Raw genomic sequence first — 21,142 nt, 5'->3', positions numbered from 1 at the left:
AGGTCTCTGGAAAAATGATCCCCAGAGCCTGGGGGAGAGGCCTGTCGAGAAGTCCTGCAGACTTCTCCCAGTTGCCAAATGTACCACAACGTGGCAACTAGCCTATGCTCTGGAGTGATGGCTTGCCGCATGCAGGTGTCCTGCCTGTTAATACAAGGGGTCAGCAAAGCCAACAGACGGTGAGACCGTCACCCTGAGAAAGTTCCTGAAATCATCAGGATTATTCTCCTGGATCTCACGCAGCAAAAGCATATGAGAGAATTGGTCATGCTGAAGTAACCAATTCTTGGTCCATGAACTCCTCCTTGCCCTGTTCATGGACTGGGCTTGGGTCAAAGCTAGAACCCCAACACCAAGCCCCCACACAGCACGAACTCTACGATGAATACGTACCCGCAACATGGCTTCAAAATGGTTGGCTGGTCAGAAAAAAATAACAGAGCGCACTGAAGAACAGCAAGGCCTGTGAAGAGCGAGCTGAAAATCAGCAACGAGCGGACAACAACGTATCTGGAAAACAGATACGAACTGACTACACACACTTAACAACATATACAAACCCACAAACACAAACTGAATAGCAGTTAAAACGATCTGAAAAGCACAAACCTCAAAAGCAGGAATCATCTCTAACCAAACTTCTACTAACACGAGATAAACACAACATTAGCAGAAGGAGCCCTAAAGGGTGGTGCACTGGGTATTGAGCTTCCTTTTTCTAGTCCCGTCGTACGTGCTGTACCACACCACATTCTTGGCAGTTGGAATTTGATGTGATCGTGTGCACGCAAGACAACTTCAGCGGAATTCCATCGGAAAAACCTTCAGAGTTTATTCCAGTGGGAAAACCGGTCACGTGTACAGGGCATAAGGGGGCATGAGGATACCGCTTTTGGGCGCAGTGTACTGCAGGCAGCAGTGTAGGTCCTCACGTCCAATGTCGGTCTTTTCTGATCTGTGTCTCCCTCCCCTCAATTTGGGCATTGCTATAGGACATCCCATGATGTAATGAATAGAGCTCTGTGTCCCGTGATTTATGAACAAGAAAATATGATTTTTTTAAAAGGCTTACCTGTAAAATCCATTTCTTGAAATTACATCACAGGACACAGAGCTCCCTGTCCCTCTTCGGGATTTATGTATATATCTCTATATATATATATATGTGTATGTATGTATGTATGTATATATATATATATATATATATATATACTGTATATGTGTATGTGTGTGTGTGTGTATATATATATATATATATATATATATATATATATATATATATATATATATATATATATATATATATATATATGCTTCAAGATACTTATAGAGGGCACCTCAGTTTTGTAGCAAAGCAATATGGGAGGGGTTATATAGGGGAGGAACTCTCCTTACAATTATGGTTGCCAGTGCCCAACACCTGAAGGTGGCTATCTAACCATGATGTAATGAATAGAGCTCTGTGTCCCGTGATGTAATCTCAAGAAAAGGATTTTACAAGTAAGCTGTTTTAAAAATGCTATTTTTTAAACAATGGTTAGCTTGGTGCAATATCTGAGTCAATGAAGGTGTTACATTATACGATACTATTTGCTATGATGTTTCTTTTTACTATATGTCAGGGAACTCATGGAATACTGTGACCTTTATGAAAGCAACACGCCTCATTTTCCCAACCTTCAAACCTGGGAACAGTATGGATATATCCTTCTTTTTCAAGACTACATCCCTCTCTGGAACCTTTTTGGAGAACATGGCTAGTGACTTCCAGATCTTTATCAGAATTGAGATGAACAGTAAGTTAGCTTTTTTGTTTTCCCATCCTGTGCTTTCAAGAAATACAAACAAAAATGCAGGGTCTTTATAGCTTTTATTAACATGGATTTTGATGAAGACTAAAATGCATAGTATAGGGAAAAGAGGGGTGGCATTTTGTGCTATGAATCAGTGGTACGTAAAGTATATTTAAACTTTTGACAATGAAGTTCTTATTTGATGTGTTTTGGTCTGGTAATTATCCCAATAAAAGTGTTTTTGTATAGTTGTTCAAAAAGTACAAGAGCCTGAAAGAAATTCAGAAAAAAAACGAATTTACCATTTTTTTAAAATGTTTTTTATTTTTTTATTTTTCTTATCAGACCCTGACCCCCCACCATTCTTGCTTGGGTAAGAATTACTTGTCCCTGATCCTACAGAATATTGGGATATCCCCATCTACCATCTATTTACTGTGGAGGACCAATATGGCAGCGCTGGACCTGGGTTGTGTCACCTGAACAGCAGGGTCACATACCTGGTTGGAGGCCAAACTGATGAGAGGGCTTACCTTGCAGCTCTGGTCCAAACACCCTTGGGGGTGATGACAGAGAGTGCAAGGCACTAAGAATCACAGGTTTCAGGATCAGTTCGCTGGTGGCTGCTCCAGAAGATGATCAGCGGGGTAGTTCTCAGGCAGGGAGACGAGAGTCACAGCAGAAACATGAGGTGACACTTTGGACAAACAGGTAAGGCCCAGCTGCTTGCGGGATCCTGACACCTGCAGTAGGCAAAGATAGTGCAGGATATTGCCAGCAGGAAGGGAACTGGAGTAGCATAGCCAAGGTCAGGAGCTGAGCCGAGGTCATACACAGGTGGTCAGTAGGTTTGAAGATAAAAGAGTAGTAAGGAGCAAGAGGCAATACGGGAGTGCCTTGCTTACTAAGGCTACAGGGCTATGAGTTGTAATTGATACAGAGAGGCACAACTCTAGTCCCTGTAACAAATGTTGCTCCAAAGGATAAAGAGAAAGAAGCCACCCTGCAAAGGAAAGCCTAGGGTAGTGTTCATAGCACTAACTTAAACTGGAATGAGGATTAAAACATAAAGAAGCTTCATACTCCGTAATCTATTAAATCAGTCGCTGAAAGTGCTTAAAAAAAACGAGAATTTAGTATCACTTTAATTGAGACATCTGTGGGGTGTGAAGTATAAAGTGGTTTTATCATTGTTTTCTCATTCAAAAATTTTATTTTATGTTAAAATAAATTACATGTACAGAATATAAGACAAATTATGTGATACCAGAAATAAAAAGTAGACATATTGAAGTACGGATGATACAAAGCGAAGAAGAATTTCAACATATTCTCATGGGAATGACAATAAATGGCCTTATATATTTTAGAATTTGAAAACATTCTTATAGCTGAGTTTTAAACATTTTGATCCCAAGAAAATATAAATATGTCTAAAAGAAAATATATGATTTTAAAGTTTTGACCATAACTTCTAAAGTATGTTTATAGTAAGTATTATATAGTAAGGGAAGAACATAAAAGGTATATAGGAGGGGAAGGGGAGGGAATAATTCTCCGGAGGAGGTTTTACATATCTAATGTTGTAATTCTATTAAAAATCTTAATCACCATAACAATAAAACTCGGTTGTCAATATTATCTGACGTATAATATTTAATCCAGGGTTTCCATATGATATCAAATGTTGTCATCTGGTTTTTATCTATAGCGTCCATTTTAGCATGGATGAAAGATTGATTCATTCTACATTTGGTTTCTGCAATATTCACCACATCTGTTTTCCACGCATAGGCTATAGTCTGCTTTGCGGCTATCAGGAGTGTAAGAACTAATTTGAATTGTTTCTGATTCAGAAAGGTTGGTTTTAAATTATGGAGAGCTATAATTGGGTCTGGAAAAATTGGACGATCAAAAAATGTGGTAATTATCAGAAAGATCTTTTTCCAAAATGATTGTACAATTGAGCAATGCCACCAGGTATGTATATAGGTACCTTTTTCTGGACAGCCACGAAAGCAGAGGGCCAGTGTTGTCTGTTGAGAATTTGGCAATTCTCGCAGGAACCAAATACCAGCATGTGAGAACTTTTAACAGTATTAGAATTAGATATCAAGTGTGTATACAATGATGTAATACGACCTTTAGCATGTGGTTCCTTGAGACAAAATCTTTCAAATTGAGAAATATTATGTAAGTTTACATTTAAATTGAGAAGAGGAGTATAAAAATCTTTGATTTGGAGATATCTGAATATTTCTGATTGTGGAAGCTTATATAATTCACATAGATCTGTAAAAGATTTTATTGATGTAGTTGAAGTTAAATTATATACACAAGTGATACCAGCCTTAGACCAAGCTTTAAAGGTTTTGGGATATTTCCAGGCTGGGTAAAAAGTCGGATTCTTGTGCAAAGATAATAGCGTATTTTGTGGAGATTGCAGACCATGTGAATTTCTATACCTATCCCATATAGATAGAGAGTGCTTAGAAATGGGGTTATTTATAGACGTACGATCTGCAGGTTGTAACCATAATATATTGTTTATAGGAAGAGGATCACAGTCTACAGCTTCAATGAGGACCCATAAAGGAATCTCTGTAGAAGAGTGATATTTTGTTAATTGAGATAATTGAGCTGCCTTATAATATATGTTAAAGTCTGGGAATCCCAAACCACCCAAAGCTTTGGGGAGAACAAGTGTTTTTTTGTGAAGTCTGGGTTTTATTTTCCCCCAAGTAAATTTCGTTACTTTTTGTTGAATCAGCCTAAGAAAATATGCAGGAATATGAATCGGGAGAGTTCTGAATAAATATAAAAATTTCGGAAGAACAGACATTTTTATGATATTGATTTTCCCAAACCATGATATCGGCATTGATGACCAATTAGATAACAACCTTGTAATATTTTTTAATAGAGCTGGGTAATTAGCTGCAAATAAATCGGAGGGGTTAGGAGTAAACTGCACACCCAGATATGGGAGGCTATGATCTACCCACTTAAAGGGTAGTGAATTTTGTAAAGATTGTTTATCTTTTTCGACAAGTGAAATGTTTAATGCTGAAGATTTTTGAATATTGACCTTAAGGCCCGAAATAAATGAGAATTCTTGTAGTACAACCATAAGATTTGGGGCCGAAAAATGTGGAAAAGATAGAAAAAGGAGAATATCGTCTGTGAATAAACAGAGCTTATGGTGAAAGCCACCCATTTCAATACCTGTTATAGTGGGTTCCATCCTAATTCTTTGTGCTAAAGGTTCAATGAGTAAAGCAAATAATAATGGCGAAAGTGGACATCCTTGACGAGTCCCCCTCAGTATATTAAACTCGTCCGATTTGTACCCTGCATATCTGATATAAGCTTTGGGATCTTGATACAAACTAGAGATCCATCGTAAAAAATGAGGGCCGAATCCCCATTTGGAAAGGGTATAGTTCATATATGACCAAGATACTGTGTCAAAAGCTTTCATAATATCTAAAGAAAGAAAACAAGTGGGAATACGTCTTTTTTTAGCGGCATGTGACAGGAGTGTTGCACGTCTAATATTATCTCCTGCCTGACGTAATGGAATGAAGCCCACTTGATCACGATGTATTAGATTGCCTATAATAGTATTTAATCTGTTAGCTAGAATTTTGGCTAAAATTTTTATGTCCAAATTTAATAATGAAATAGGGCGATAATTAGACCATATTGAATCGTCTGTGTGAGGTTTAGGGAGCATACAGATAATTGCAGTTAGGGTTTCTCTTCTAAAAGAATGACCTTCCAAAAGGGAATTAAAAGTGTTTGTCAAGACTGGAGATAGGGTGTCTACAAACGTTTTGTAATACAGCGCAGAAAAACCATCAGGACCTGGCCTTTTATTTAGTTTCAGATTTTTGATAACTTCAGATACCTCTATAATTGACACTGGTTCCTCCATCATTTCCATTTGTGTCGGTAGAGATATATGAGAGAAAAAATAATTTGCTCTAGAAGGGTCCAACTCATTATTAGAAGAGTATAAATTTTTTAATTGTGTTTTGAATTTTTGTAATATTTTTAAAGGATTATTTGTGTATACCCCCCTAGAGATTTTCAGACGTATCGGTTTCGTTGGGTTCTGGCAGGATTTTAATGCCCTGGCTAATAGTGTGTGAGGTTTATTCGCATTGATATAGAAATTGTGTTGTGATCTCTTGATGGTTTTATTCGCTGCTTCGGTAAGGAATAGATCAAATTCCAATTTAGCTTTGTCAAGATTTATATTAGATAAAGAAGAAGGGTTATTTTGGAATGCTGTGTGACATTTATTGAAATTTGTTTCTAAAGTCTGACAAAGGATTTTCCGCTCTCTGTTGAAAATGTTTGCTTGCTGTAGACATATGCCACGGAGAACAGGTTTGTGTGCTTCCCATAATGTAGTCGGAGAGACGTCAGGTGTGGAGTTATATTTTATATAATCTTTGAGCGCAATTTCAATATTATTTTTATGAGCTGGATTTTTGAGTAGGAAATCTCTTAATATCCATGTTGGATCTTTTTTTTTGGAATTATAGAGGCAACAGTAATGTAGCCTGCACTATGACCGGACCATGGGATGGGAATAATTTTTGTAGATATTATTTCTGGAATTAGCCCTATGGACATAAATATATGGTCTATCCTAGAGAATGAGTGATGAGGGAACGAGTAATGTGTGTATTGTCTCTTGGTTGGATTCAATTCTCTCCAAGTATCTACTAGGTTAAGTTTTGTAATTAGTTTTGATAAGAGTTGTTTGTCTGCTGTATGTGACTGTGGGATTGGTGATTTATCCAAAAATGGGAATATGGTCTGATTAGAATCTCCACATAGAATTTTAGTACCTAGTTTGTGGTGTTCTATAGTTTGAAATAAATGAGAAAGAAAAGAAATAGGATTTTTGTTAGGAACGTAGTATGATGTAATGGTGATAGCGGTATCAAGTAGGTGTCCTTTAAGAATCAAGTAACGACCTTCTGGATCCTTGATTTCCTTCATTAGTGAAAATGGTGTATTGTGATGGAAAGCTATAAGCATGCCTCGTTTTTTAGAGGAGGCCGAAGCTGTGTATACTTGGGGGTAGTCTTTACTGAAAAATTTGGGAGTGGATTGTGATGCAAAATGAGTTTCTTGGAGGCAAACTATATGTGCTTTCTTGGATGAAAATGTGCGGAAGGCTTTAGTGCGTTTGTATGGAACGTTTAGTCCCTGAGTATTTAATGATATGATGTTTAATGGGGCCATGGAGTTGGGAAAAGTAAATATGTGTTGGTGTTTATGTTAGAACGTGTGTCATATAAGAAATTATTTGTCTCCAGAATATAGGGGTGGAGGGAAAGGAGATAATGACTGAAAAAGAAAATACAATTAATATACAATATTGAAATATATCTTAACATATCTATGTTCTTAATGTGTCCGTTGGGAGGAGAAACTCTCTCCCTCCAAGGGTACATGAGCCACTGTCAACTGCCCGGTGTACACCGAGCTGCTGAGGGTAGCAAGAGAGGGTGCAAGGAACTTCCCTGCAGGACACCAAGAGCCAATCATATAATTTCATTTTTCAAGCAAAAAATAAAAATGTAAGATTAAGGCAACCTCAGAGACAAAGAAGAGAAGAGAGAGAAAAAAAAGTTATAATAAGGTGCCTAAATTATTAGGAACATTTCTTAAATAAGATTATGATAAAAATATTGATTGGAAGTCAGAGAAAAAACTCGGCAGTAGCCATTCTGTTGAAAAGGCAAGATAGTAGCCTCAGTACAAGTGTTTATCAGTCCATAGTGTCAGCCAGATCTGGAGGTGGAGATTGTATGCGACTTCTTTTCTGTGGATTGTAGTCTTCTCTTCTGGAAGCAGAGGAGGGATTATCAACATATGAGGATGATTTTTGGTGAGTGTCCGCAGCATCTCTTGATGTGTTTATCATCCCTAGTTTCTGTAAAGTAGTTTGCAGGTCCTTAGCTGTTCGGCACATATATTTGCGACTTTGGAAAGTAAAACGCACTGAGAAAGGAAAGCCCCATTGGTAGATTATGTCATTTCGCTGTAATATTTGCAGTAGTGGTTTCAGGGTTCTTCTTTTGTTGACTGTAATCTGTGAGAGGTCTGTGAATAATTGATATTTATGACCCTGGAACATTAGGGGATCTTTTTTTTCTAGCTGTATTTAGCAGTAGTTCCTTAGTGCAGTAGAAATGCAATTTTGCGATAATGTCACGGGGAGGACCATCTATTTTCTTTTCATTTCAAGACGCTCTAGTGGGATAGCTGGTTGTAATTCTTGAAAAAGTGCAGTAATAGCACCGTTTAAATCAGTCACAGATTCGGGTATTCCTCTAATACGTATATTGGAGCGTCTTGCACGATTTTCGAAATCCTCCAATTTGGATTGTAATATGTCATTTTCCTCTTTAAGAAAATCAATTTCTGAGGCAATGTTAGATGTATAATTTTCCAGATCGTCTGCTCTAATTTCCAGTGCTGATGTACGCTGACCAAGTATTCTAATTTCTTTGGTAAGACTTGTGGTGATGATATCTGCAGTGGTTTTTAGTGATTTTTGAAGCAGATTTTCTATTTGTTTCAGCGTTACAGGAGGGGATAAGTCTTTTTGTGTGGAAAGTTCTAAATTCTCCAGAACTGACATATTTTTCTCAGGTATTTGGTTAGAGAGACTATGTGCCTTTAATGAGAGAACATCTTTATGTAAAGCAGCAGAAGGGGCTGTCTGTTTGTTCTCCTCACTGTGTCTCCCCTCAGAGGGGGAGGGTTTCAGTGCCATACTGCTGTGTGTGTGAGGCGGCGCTTTCTTGTTAATTTTCTGCCTCATGAGTCTCCTCTGACCCCCCCGAATGTCACCAATGTAAGGTAGTGATATTTATCTACCGTTTGGTATGATATATGTGCGGAGGGTCAAGTTACCTCCGCCGTTATATGGCTCCGTTGTCCTGCTGAGAATGGAGCTCTAAGCCAGCATTACCTCTCGGCTAGGCTCCGCCTTCTCCCTCCTTTATCATTGTTTTCAAAAGCTGAATTCTCTTGTAGAATGGTTCAAAGAATAAATTGCTGCTCCTTTATGCTGTAGAATTTATTTTATTTTATTTTTTTGCAGTTTTGGATAGAATATGGGAGTGTTAGAACCTCTGTCTGGGTTTGTTGCTGTGTCTCTGCTGGGAAGTGTCCTATTTTGGATTTTCCTTCTCTTCACTTCAGGAGGTAACCATCGTCACCAGAAGAGAAGTAAGGAAAAATCCCAAATTTTGAGAAACAAAGGGAAAATTTTCCATGGGGACATTTGTTCCTGTAACAACTGTCCCTTACTTGGGAGGGGATTCTTCTCACTTATGGTTATCACTACAGAATATGTTTATCTATTCTCTACTCTATTCTCTACTCTACTCTACTATGCAAAAAAGAAAACAAAGAAAAATGTTGGCTTTAAATAAACTTTAACTTTTCTTTTCATTCTGCATTGAATGCTTACCAGATAAATGGTATCTTACAGTATATCCATCACATAGCATACAGTACCTTGCAAACGTTTTCACCCCCTTGGCATTTTTCTTGTTTTGTTGCCTCACAACCTGGAATTAACATGGATTGTATGAGGATTTGCATCATTTAATTTACAGAACATGTCCACAACTTTGAAGATTTTTTTTTTTATTATTGTGAAGCAAACAACAAATAGGACAAAATAACAGAAAAATGTACATAACTATTCACCCACCTAAAGACAATACTTTGTAGAGCTATTTTTTATTTATTTTTATTTATAACAGGAACAGGACCCAATCGGGTCGACAGATTACATAACGTTACATGAGACAGAAAATAAACACCTTATTCAGAAAATGCAGAGACCAACAGGTCAAGTTATTATGTAACTGAATATAACTAATATATGACAAAGGAGAGAAAAACCATGGTATGGCAGGTTCGGGTTATCGTTAACTCCCTTGTGATCTTTTATAATGTAGGTTGGTTCCGATAACCCAGGCGTCGCTGAGTGTTCCGAGCCATCTCAGGGCCTTCTTTCCCTTACAGGGGTAATTGTGTGTAGGGTTAATTCGGTGTGAATTGTTGGGGTCGTGAGTCCGGCTCCTTAATTTTTCTTTTTAGTTGAAGGGAATAAATAGCTCCCCTCATGGGAGGGGGGGGGGCAGTTATAGAGGATGCCTAAGAGAAGGCAAGAGATAAGCGCAGTGGGGAGGGGAGGGGGTGGGGGATGGCTGGAGGCAGTTTGGAGGGAGGGGGGGTAATTGAGAGATGTGGTTACGTCACTGGGGTGTTTATAAAGGAGATAGCTGCAGGGAATTTTTAGATAGGGGTAGTTATATTGGTGTTACTTAGGTTGGGGCTAAGGTTGAAGGGGGAACATACCAAGGGGGAGTACGACCCCCCGTATCTGATGTGGTTCCCTGTTGCGCGGTAAGGACTAGGTCCTCCATCCGCCTTATTTCTTCTACTCTAGCTACCCATGAGGCTATCGTCGGGGGGCGTGTGGACTTCCACTGTAGCGGTATACAGGCTTTGGCAGCGTCCAGCAAATGTCTAATCAGATGTTTTTTTCCGGGGTGTCAGATGCGTGTAGTAAGAAAAACGCGGGGTCTTCCGGTATCGTACGGTCTGTAAACTTCTGGGTGACCTCCCGCACTACCTTCCAGAAATGATGCGATTCGGGACATGACCAGAAAATGTGTAACAGTGTACCCTTATCTGCCCGGCATCTCCAGCACCTGTCCGACGCCGCCGGGAAGAATTTATGGAGCAATTCTGGGGTTCTGTACCATCTCGAGAGGATTTTGTAGTTGGTCTCTTGAATTTTGGCACATATATTTATATAGATTTATGTGTAAATTTGAGTATCCGTTGTCTTTTGGCAGTATTGAAGTGGCAGTTTAGTTCCAACTCCCACTTAAGTAAGCCTGGGGGTATGAAGTCAGCTTTTGGCACGTTCAGTAAATTGTAGGCTTGTGAGAGTGTGTGTGTTACGATGCCTGTGGCATTGCATAATTCCTCCAATAACACGAGGGGGGAATCCTCTGTAGGAGGGGGAGTCAGTAAGTGAAAGAAGTGGCCTAATTGGCGGGCCCTCAGGAAGTCCAGTCCGAACTGGCCCGTGGGCTCGGAGAGCTCTGCTATTGTGTACCATCTACCCCTAGTACTGAAGTGGGAGGCTTGAAATAGGCCCACGTCTGCCAGTCTCCGGAATACTGGGTTGTGAATTCCCGGCAAAAAACTGGGGTTCCCCAAAATGGGGAAAAGAGGCGAGTTAGGAGATGATACGGAGTTCTCTGCTATAAGGCGGGCACAAATTTGCGATGTGTTGCCAATCAGTGGGTGTCGTTTGTCTTCTGCTGGTAAGGACGAGTGGCACCAGGGGGCTCTGTTAAGGGGGATCCCGCTTTGGTGTTGTTCTAGTTGTGTCCAAAGCTTGGACTCATTATGCCGGGCCCAGTCTATGAGTCTTCCTAGGTGTGTCGCTCGGTAATATGTGCGGATGTCTGGCAGCGCAAGTCCGCCATGTTGTTTGGGAAGGACTAAAAGTTTGTGTGAGAATCGTGGCCTTTTCTTAGCCCAGACGAATTCTGTGAACGCAGTTTGTACCCGCTTAAAGTAGGACGTCGGTATGTGAATGGGTAGTGCCTGCATGAGGTACAGGAATTTCGGGAGGATCGTTATTTTTAATATGTTGTAGCAGCCTATCCACGAGTATAGGCCCGTGCTCCATTTGGTCAGTAGTGTCCTAACTATGTTCAGAAGGGGCGGGAAATTAAGTTCATATAGTCGCGTGAACTTGCAGGGTATGTTTGTACCCAAATACTTCAGAGCGGTTGTCGTCCATTTCAGTTTGAAGCTAGATTGTAGGTGGGCAAGTTGGGTCAGTGGAATCTCCATTTCCATGGCTTCCGATTTGGCGAAATAGATTTTTAAGTTGGAGATAGCTCCATATGTGGTAAATTCCCGCAGGAGGTTAGGAAGGGAGATCGTGGGAGTGGTAAGTGTGAACATAAGGTCATCCGCATAAGCTGAGACCTTGTGTTGGGTTTGGTGGACCTGCACACCCGAGATGTTGGGGTTTAATCGTTTATGGCAAAGGAACGGTTCGAGGGATAGGGCGAACAGGAGAGGAGACAACGGGCAGCCCTGCCTTGTCCCTTTGGAGATTGGAAATGGGTCTGAGAGTACACCATTGGCCCTGACTCTAGCCGACGGAGTCTTGTACGTTGCGGAAATCCAGTTTAGCATATTGTCACCCAGGCCTATATGTCGCAACGTGGCAAACAGCATCTGTGCTTAAGAATACGCTGGGTGTTTTGGTGCGGGTGACTGAATAGAGCAGGTTCAGGACTTTGGTGGTGCTGTCCCTTGTCTCTCTTGTGGGTACAAAACCTACTTGGTCCAGATGGATCAGTTGGGGCAAATGGATCTGTAGTCTGGTAGCTATTATTTTGGTGAACAATTTAAGGTCTGTATTGAGAAGGGATATGGGTCTGTAGCTTCCGCAGTTGGATGGGTCCTTACCCTCTTTTGGTATAACTGATATATGGGCTTGTAGTGTGGTGGCGTGTAAGTTTCCTCCGTCGGTGAGGCCGTTGAGCATCTTAACCAGATGATCGCTCAATGCCGGGAACAGTATCTTATAGTATTGGAGTGTAAGTCCATCAGGCCCGAGGGCTTTACCGATTTTGGTGTTCTTAATTGCCGCTTGTATTTCGGTTACCGTAATGGGGGCCTCTAATAGTTCACGTGATTCGGTGGGGAGGGTGGGCATGTGGGAAGTGACAATGTTGTCAATTATGTGTTCATGTGGTGGAGGTGAGCTGTTCAAATTGTAGAGTGATTCATAGTAAGATTTTAATTCCTGTGTTATTTGCTGGGGCAGGGCTACCTTTTGTCTTGTCGAGGATTGTATGAACGGTATGTAAGAGGCTGTTCTCTGGTCACATAGGGATTGAGCAAGTAGTCTGCCGCATTTATTTCCCAATTTGTAGATCTTTTTGCGTGAGATTTGTAGGGCCGTCTTCGCTTTAAAGTTAAGCAAGTCAGTGACTTGCGTGCGTAATGCGTCAAGTTCTCTTCCCAGTGGGTCTGTCGGGGTTTGTTTGTGTCTGGATTCTAGGGCTTGGAGTCTGTTAAGTAGTGAGGTCAGTTGGGCTGTCCTGTGTTTTTTGAGTCTTGCGCCGCGTTTAATAAGTACCCCGTGTATTACCGCTTTATGGGCCTCCCAGACTAGGCCCTCTTCGCTTTCATTGAGCCGCCATGACTTCCTTTGACTTCTTTGGTAGTCTGTCAGTGTGTAGCGCAGGATGGCTGGGGCATGGTCTGACCATGTGATGGACCCTATAGAGGTGTTTTTCACCGCCTGGAGTTGGTTATGTGGTAGTAGGATGTAGTCAATTCAGGAGTATACGTTGTGGGGACGTGAATAGAACATATAGTCCCGTTCTCCGGGGTGGAAGAGGCGCCAGGTGTCTATCAGCTGCGCTGCGTGAAGGGCTTGGTGAATGGTTTTACGCGCTTGCCCGGTAGTGGAGGAGCGGCCTGTGGATGTGTCTTCCTTCGGGATTAAGGGAATATTGAGATCTCCGCCCACAATAAGTTGTCCCACAGCAAATCTCTGTAGAGCAGAAAGATGCTTTTTAATTAAAGTGTCCTGCTGGGTGTTTGGCGCGTAGAGGTTCGCAATGGTCACCTCCACGTCTCCAATCAGGCCCTTGAGGAATAGAAATCTAACCATCGGGTCTGTTAGTACGGCTGTCGGGGTCCAGGGAATTTTTGCTGATATCAAAATGGACACCGCTCGGGATTTGGCTTCCGTATATGTCGAGTGATATACCGTCGGGTAGTATTTGTTTTTGAGGATCGTTAGGGTATTGTCACGGAAGTGCATCTCTTGCAAAAGGACAATGTCTGCCCTTAAGCGCCTCATGTCGTTAAGCAGCATTCTCCTTTTTTCCGGGACGTTCAGTCCCTTTGCATTTAACGTAACAATGTTAATATCTTCCATGGTTTAGGGGGGAGTGGGGAAGCTAGGTGACGGGTGGGCTGGGGGGAAGGGAAGGCGGGGGAGGGAAAGGGGCAGGAAAGGTCAATACAAGACGTAGGAGGGGGCAAAGGAAGGAGTAGTGAGGATAAGAATCCTCTAGATGGTATCAGTTCTAAGATGGCATTGGCGCTCCCTCGCAGGCTGAGTGCCCGCAACAGTCGTCCACCAGTTAGGCTGATAGTCTAAAGTGTTAGCAAGGTATATGCTATGACGCTCCCCAGGGAAACTGGGTAACGAGCGCCGTCCTAAGTGGGGGTGTGTTTGGCAAGGGCCTTTGAGAGTCTCCCAGTCCCTTCCCGACCGCGCAGGCCCTTCCTAAATTCAATAGGTGTGGGCCATCATTGTGCGGTCAGTGGGATATGATAGACAGGCATGTGTAGTTCAAGATGTAAAGTACCATAGCATGCAGCTTATCGCTTTTTATTTTTTTTTTTATTTTTTTTTAGCTGCTCAGTATCCTATAGGGTTAAACATGAACATAGGCAACATAACAATTATAGCAATTATAGCAGAATGCATAAGAGTCATTTTAAGTGGTGTGTCCCTGTGTAGACTAGCCTCCCCCAGTGCCACCCCCCAGCCCCGTCAGTGTACACCCAACCCAGCTGCATCCGTATGCCTCTCCAGGGCAAGGCGGGGCCGGGAAGGGTGACCCGCGGTATTGTCCCTCCCGGCATTACCAGGCAACGTCATTAGAGCATGGTCAGTCACTTCACCCACCCAGCTCGACCCCCCCCCCAGGAGCACCCCGGGGGCACCGCCCCTCCAGGTGTAAATTCATCGCTCAGCGGTATCCACCTCCTGTCCCATTGGGGTCTGCCGTTTCGTGGGTTTAGGGTCCTGTCCCGCATGTGCTCTTGCCAAAAGTGTAATCCCCACCCTCTGTTAGCACTCACGTGACCGATATACGTGCCAGTGTGCGGGTCCTCTCCACCAGGAGGTCTGTGGCAGTCCTTGTGGTTTAAGCCCTTCCAAGTCATGGGTTAATGTGTCTGATGGGGCAGAAGGAGTACAGGCCGAGTGTCCTGGTGTCTCTGGTTGTCAGAGACTGCCGGTGGTGTGAGGTGCCTCCCGAGTTTGGCTTGCAGTGGGGTTACCTTCTTTGCCAGCGGTGAGGGTATTGTGTTGCAAAATGGTCCGGTCCCTCAGTTGTGCCATCTTCTCAGGGAGAGGAGTCACCCCCGAAGTCACAGCTCCCAAGCATGTCAGTCGGGGTCCGCCCAAGGGGCGCCGGGGGTTCTGAATCCGAGGCAGAAAAGAATATGTCCGTGGCTCTCAGAGGTCTCTCCCGCGCCCCGGGATCTCAGTGCTGTATCAGTTCAGGAAGGGGGAAAGGCACCGGCCAGAGAGAATGCCATAATGTGACAAGACGGGGGCACGGGGCAGAAGCACCGAGTGCCGTGTCGCTGCGGCGGCTCCGGCACTCCCCGCAAAACACACAGAGGGGAGGAGCTGATCGATGAAGGTCTGAGTCGTCTGCAGGACGTCTGGTGAGAAGGGGAGCATAACACCTAGGACAGTAATAGGGAATGTAGTCTGTCTATATGCTATGAACAGTGTGGCCAAGTAAAACGTTAGTGACTTTTAGGACTCACGTGACTCCATATTGGCGTTGATGCGGGATCGACCCCTGGACCTCTGCGTGCGTGGGGCCTGAGGGGGTCTGCCCACAGCTGGGCTATAGCGTCCCGGACCTCTGGGGAGTCTCAACAGCCAGTTAGGGACCTGCACCAGAGCTGCTCCTATGCAAGCGGAAAATTCCGGCAGATCTGCAGGTGATCGTAGAGTAAAGGAGGTTTGCGCTTTACGGAAGGTGACCGCCAGGGGGTATCCCCAGCGGTAGGTAAAGCCGTGTCTCCTTGCCGCCTCCAATGCCGGCTTCAGCATTGCTCTTCTTTGCAGCGTTGCTCTGGACAGATCCGGAAGAATCTGTATGCAAGCCCCGTCAAACTCAATCTCTCCAGAGTCCCATGCCTTGCGTATGATGGCCTCCTTCTGTGTATGATGGCCTCCTTCTGTGTGAAGTGGTGCAGGCGGCATAGTATGTCCCGCGGTCTAGAGGGGTCTGTCGATCTGGGTCCCAGGGTACGGTGCACCCGGTCGATTTCAAGGGATGGTGGTGGGGGGTCCAGGAGATTCTGAAATATTGCCGCTACCGTCGCTGCTAGGTCCTCCGGTCCTGTGGCCTCAGGGATCCCCCGCAGCGGCAGGTTGTTGCGGCGGCTGCGATCTTCCAGTTCTTCTAAGTGTAACTGCATCTCCTGGCCAACCAGCTCATGTGAATCCCGTGCCTGTTCCAGGGCCTGTAGCCTGGTCTCCAGTGCTGACGTATGGGTTTCCCCGGAGGCCACTCTGTGACTGTGCGGAGCTCCGTCCTCCCCTTCTGGATGTCTCTGCTGTGCGCTTCCTCTATCCTCTGGTTGAGCACTTCTATGTCGGCTCTGGTCGGCAAGGCCTCTATGTCGGCTCTCGTAGGAAGCGCCCAGAGCATGGTTCTGAGGTCAGCATCCAGCTGGGTCTGTGCGGGGTCCGGCATGCCTGAATGAAATGCCGCTGGGGTCCCTGTGAAGCTGTCCGGTTCCCCCAGAGGAGCCGATGCAGTGTGCCGGGGAGATTCTGGGGACTGTGTCATGCGCGTCTCGTACGGTGCAGCTGCTATGTCTCCCGTGAGTCGCCTCTCCGGGCCTCCGAAGAAGCTCTGGATACTGGGCTAGGAGGTCAGGGTTCTGGTCCCTCTGGAGGTCGAGCGAGTCTTATAGTGATTTGGGGTGCTCATGCCGTACCCAACGATCTAGAACATTGCATTAGGGCTGCAGAAGGTCGGGTTAGGCCGGGAGCTCCGTCTGAACACTTCTTTACTTGGCCATTGCCAAGCCACGCCCCACCTGTAGAGCTACCTTTTGTGGCTATTACAGCTCCAAGTGATTTTGGATAAGTCTCATTGAGCTTGCCACATCTTACCACTGGGATTTTTGCCTGTTCCTCCTTGCAAAACTGCTCCAGTGTCAGGGCTGGGCTCAGCCGTTCCTTCTCTGAGCTGGCCGCTGAGCTGTCTGCTAATTGCCAACTCCCATTATGCTCGTCAGCCCTGCCTACTTAAAGCGTCCAGCTCACTTGATCTCTGCCTTCGCCTTGGTCACATCACAAGAAACCATCTTCTGAGTTCCTGTTTAAAGACTGGCTTTGCTGACATCCCTTCTGGCTCCTTATCCTTGCTGTTCCTCTACTTGGATCCCTGACTTCTGATTACTCGATCTGGTTACTGAACTCTGGCTTGGCTGACTACCCAATCTGGTTACTGGACTCTGGCTATGCTTTGACTACGCTTACTCTATTTACCTTTTTATATTTAATAATAAACAAGTGTGATTTTACTGGACTTCTGTCTCTCAGTCTATATGACCGATCATGTGACACTTAGATTGCACACAGGTAGACATCATTTCACTAATTATGTGACTTCTGAAGGTGATAAAGACACCAGTCCATCCAGTTCAACCTGAGTGAGTGTCTACAATTGTCCCTATCCCTGTACATTGCACACTCACATTGGTCCCTACCCTCAAGGAGCCCACAATCCAAGGTCCTCATTCATATACTAGGGCCAATTTGGGACAGAAGCCAGTTAACCTACCTGCATGTCTTTGGAGTGTGGGAGGAAACCCACGCAGGCACAGGGAGAACATGAAAACTCCAGGCAGGTAGTGTCGTGGTTGGGATTCAAACCAGCGACCCTTTTTACTGCTAGGTGAGAGTGCGAACCACTAAACCACTGGTTGCGCCAGAGCTTTTTATGGGCTTTATAACAAAGGAGGTAATTACATCTGCACATGTCAATTATCACTTTTTTAGTTCTGAAAATAGTTTTATGTATATATTTTTCTAATTTTACTTCACCAACTTAGACTATTGTGTTCCAATCCGTCACATATAATTCAGATTCAAAAAACATTGAACTAAAGGCTGTAATGTAACAAAATAAGTAAAAAGCCAAGGGGGTGAGTACTTTTGCAAGGCACTGTATGATGAAAATAATCATTTTAATGGCACAATCTGTTTTTTAAGGATATAAATATTTGCAAAGTTATTTTTGTACAATAGAAAAAGTAGATATTTTTAAGTGTGATGATTGTCTTAATATCCATTTGCAAATGATCTGTTTCTTCCGTCATTATCAATTTGTGTGCACCAGCAACGACTGACTTGGCATTCATTTATGACATTGGTAATGGCCATGAAAATGTGACTGTAAAATCTCCACTTCCCCTAAATGACAATGAGTGGCATGAAGTAAAAGCTGAAATGAACGTCAAACTTGCTCGAATCAAGGTGGACAGACTTCCATGGGTGATCCGCAACTTCCCTATTCAGACCTACCTGAACACATCATATGATCGACCACTTTATGTAGGTGAGTTTATAGACAGAGTAGATTTGGTCCAGTAGATCTTACATGTACCTGGATGCAATTGTATTTACACTTTGCTAGCAAATCTACTTTGAAGTACTTCTGAAGTAAATCTTCTCCAACATCCAGATCCCAACAGGAGGATCTAAGCCTAACTCTATTTTGGGTGCATACATGCAAAACCACAGGATAGAAGGCAAGTAGTTCATCTGAAATTCTAATCTTAGCTTGCCCTGGGCATGGCAAGCGTGGGGAAAGATGTAAATCCTATTTTATTCAAATAATGTTTGTTTTGAATCAAACGGGCTGTCTTGAGCCTCCATAATTTAGTATTTCAGTACACCAATATTCTTTAAATCTTCAGTGGATTCCCTTTGAGGAATACTTTGTCCCACAAGTGTATCCCTTGCATCTATGAAAAGATTTAGGCCTAGATGTGAATATTTTCAATGCTTTACTTGTTAGGTAAGACAAGAGGACAAAGGAGGTGGCATACCAAAACATCTGTGAAGGTTCCCATTTAACCAGGTCATGGCATATCTAGTAGTCGTTAGTCACATTCAACTGGACTTATTCCATAATGTTGAAGAGATAACCTAGAACTGAAGAAGTGGCTTGGATAAGCTATAAAACTTCTCCAGAATTAAAGAACTCCAGCTGAATGTAACTAACTACTACTAGATAACACTCAAAACTCCCCTTCAAAGATGCTCCTATGGCTGCTTTTGGCTAGCAATTGCTAGGTTGGTCACAACATCCAGAAGCATCATGTGGAACTTCTTCTGGTGGGCATATCCCCACAAAACAAGAGATTCAAGTGTAGTTCTGTTTATTTGGTGACTGTAGCAGAATATCTCTATCTTCTTAGACACACATGACCTGCTTTATCTAACAGTCGGATGATACCCTGTAGACTTGGAATTCAGCCCTGGGGCCTAAAACCAGACACAGCCTGTTCTAGCAAATACCCTTTCCCCAGCAGGGGGGAGACTGAAAGGCCTCCATTTTCCTATAATTGACGGCTTCCTGGTAGTCCTTACAGAACATGGCTTCCCTGTTTTAAAAAAGTAAAACAAAAACAAAAGATCTGAATTGCGCAAATAGTGCAGTGAGGAACCAATATGTACAAAAACATGTTGCATCAAAATATAGAGTAATGCATAATCAATACACAATTAGTGAGAATTGTTCTATAAAGTGTCAGTCTATGTCTGTAGAGTGTAGATTTGACCAAAGTTCTTTGACTATCAGCTCCTGTAAATGTATTTATAAACATCAAAGCCCAGTATACTAAATCTTTCTTCATTAAAAAAAGAAAAAGTATTGCTCTCACTGATTAAAATCCTTGCATAGAAAGCATACCAGAGTGAGTGACTGGTAACTAGAAGCCACAAATCACCAGCGGGTGCCCAGCTGGTTTTGAGCTTGAGAGTCTGGTGCATGTAATGCCCACCAGCATTGGAGTACAGCAATTCTGGCTCCTTCCATTCATTCAGTTGCCTTGGTTAGCTGCTATTCAAAAGCAAGGGCTAGCTTTCAGGAATGTATTTTTTGGAAGCTTATCCCCTTCATCCGTTTTACAGCAGCCGGAAACAATTAGCAGTGGAAAACTAATTGAAAACAGAACAACATTGTTAACATTTCACAGTAAAACAACTATATTTCCAATTTTGCACCAGTACAGGGGAAAATAAAGCATTTGCTAATAGCCATACTTGGTCAATGTAATTGCCCAAATATGACCATTTTGAGTGAGTAATGTCACGTTATCATTAACCTTTCTTTCACATGGCTGGGAATTTACAGCTAGTAAATGAATTGGGCTGGGTGAGGTCACGGATTGCTAAGAACCATTGTCAGATAGAAAACTAATATATAGTATTGGTAGAAATATCTCTGCTATATTCGATGTTCAGCTCTCATCAGAGGGGCTAAAAGTTCAGCATTTGGACAAATGCCCAAACTGCCAAGCCTTGAGCTCATCCCTAGTATTTAGTTCTCTAGCTTATTTTTTATAAGAATCTTTTTACCATAATACCCTTTTCCTTTTTGTTTCCCTTTAACACCAAAAAAAATAAAAAGTTATAAATCTTTTCACACACCTAGTAACAAATATTGTGTCTTTTTTGATGTAAAATGTAAACAATGATGCTATGTATTCAAATCGGTACTTTGTTACTGCAAGATTTATAACTACTAGGTGTGTTTATTCTACACTCTATTTAAAAATGTACAGTATTTGCTTAACAGCTAATTTGGGGCAACAGAGTGAGTCAAAAGAGGAGGATCGAGTGAGAAGTGCCTGCACTTCATTGCTGGCATGTGCATTCCACACAATGGGCCCTCAAGCTCCACTCTGGTAGACCACACTGGAGGTTTGGTGGCAGTTCCTGATTACCTGTCATCCCTTCTGATATGCTTTCTTTGAAAGGATTTTAATCTGTGAGTGCATTGCTATTTTCCAGGAAATTAAGATTTGCCACACTATCCCTGTTTTGTTGGTCGACCTGACAGCTGAGAGTCCCACTCTTATACAATGTCATGGCTGGGGGATACCTCCATCCACCTTGCTTGTGTGGATGGAAAAATCGGTTGTTTTTTTTGTTTGTTTTTTTTGTTTTTGTTCTTTCATTCAGCCCTCTGGCTGCACAAAAAGGAAAAAAAATAGCACTCTATGGGCATATTCAGTTTGTGTAAAGAGACTCCTGTCTCTGTTCATTATGTAAGTAGAATGACATGTTTGTAGCCAGTACGACACAGGACTTTAAATCCTCCTATCCTCCTGAACATAATTAATAGCATGTGATGGCATACAGATTATCCCCATTTGCAATGCTCTGCAAGACAAACTAAAAAACAAAAACAAAG

At 42.8% G+C, this 21,142-nt stretch overlaps 1 protein-coding gene across 3 annotated transcripts in view; it reads left to right on the top strand.

The window, feature by feature from the left end:
* Positions 1 to 21,142, top strand: part of CNTNAP1 (contactin associated protein 1) — a 525,816-nt gene that overhangs the window by 271,378 nt on the left and 233,296 nt on the right. For all 3 annotated transcript variants that reach the window (XM_077459411.1, XM_077459410.1, XM_077459412.1), the window contains exons 16-17: positions 1,623 to 1,796; positions 18,059 to 18,277. In XM_077459411.1, the coding sequence (XP_077315537.1) occupies positions 1,623 to 1,796; positions 18,059 to 18,277 (393 nt within the window). The remainder of the gene's footprint in view (positions 1 to 1,622; positions 1,797 to 18,058; positions 18,278 to 21,142) is intronic.

Source organism: Lithobates pipiens, unplaced genomic scaffold (genome assembly GCF_037356315.1).
Source record: "Lithobates pipiens isolate NorthernLeopardFrog02 unplaced genomic scaffold, aLitPip1_a1.2 Scaffold_28, whole genome shotgun sequence".
Taxonomy (NCBI): domain Eukaryota; kingdom Metazoa; phylum Chordata; class Amphibia; order Anura; family Ranidae; genus Lithobates; species Lithobates pipiens.
This window is presented reverse-complemented; position numbering and strand designations above follow the sequence as displayed.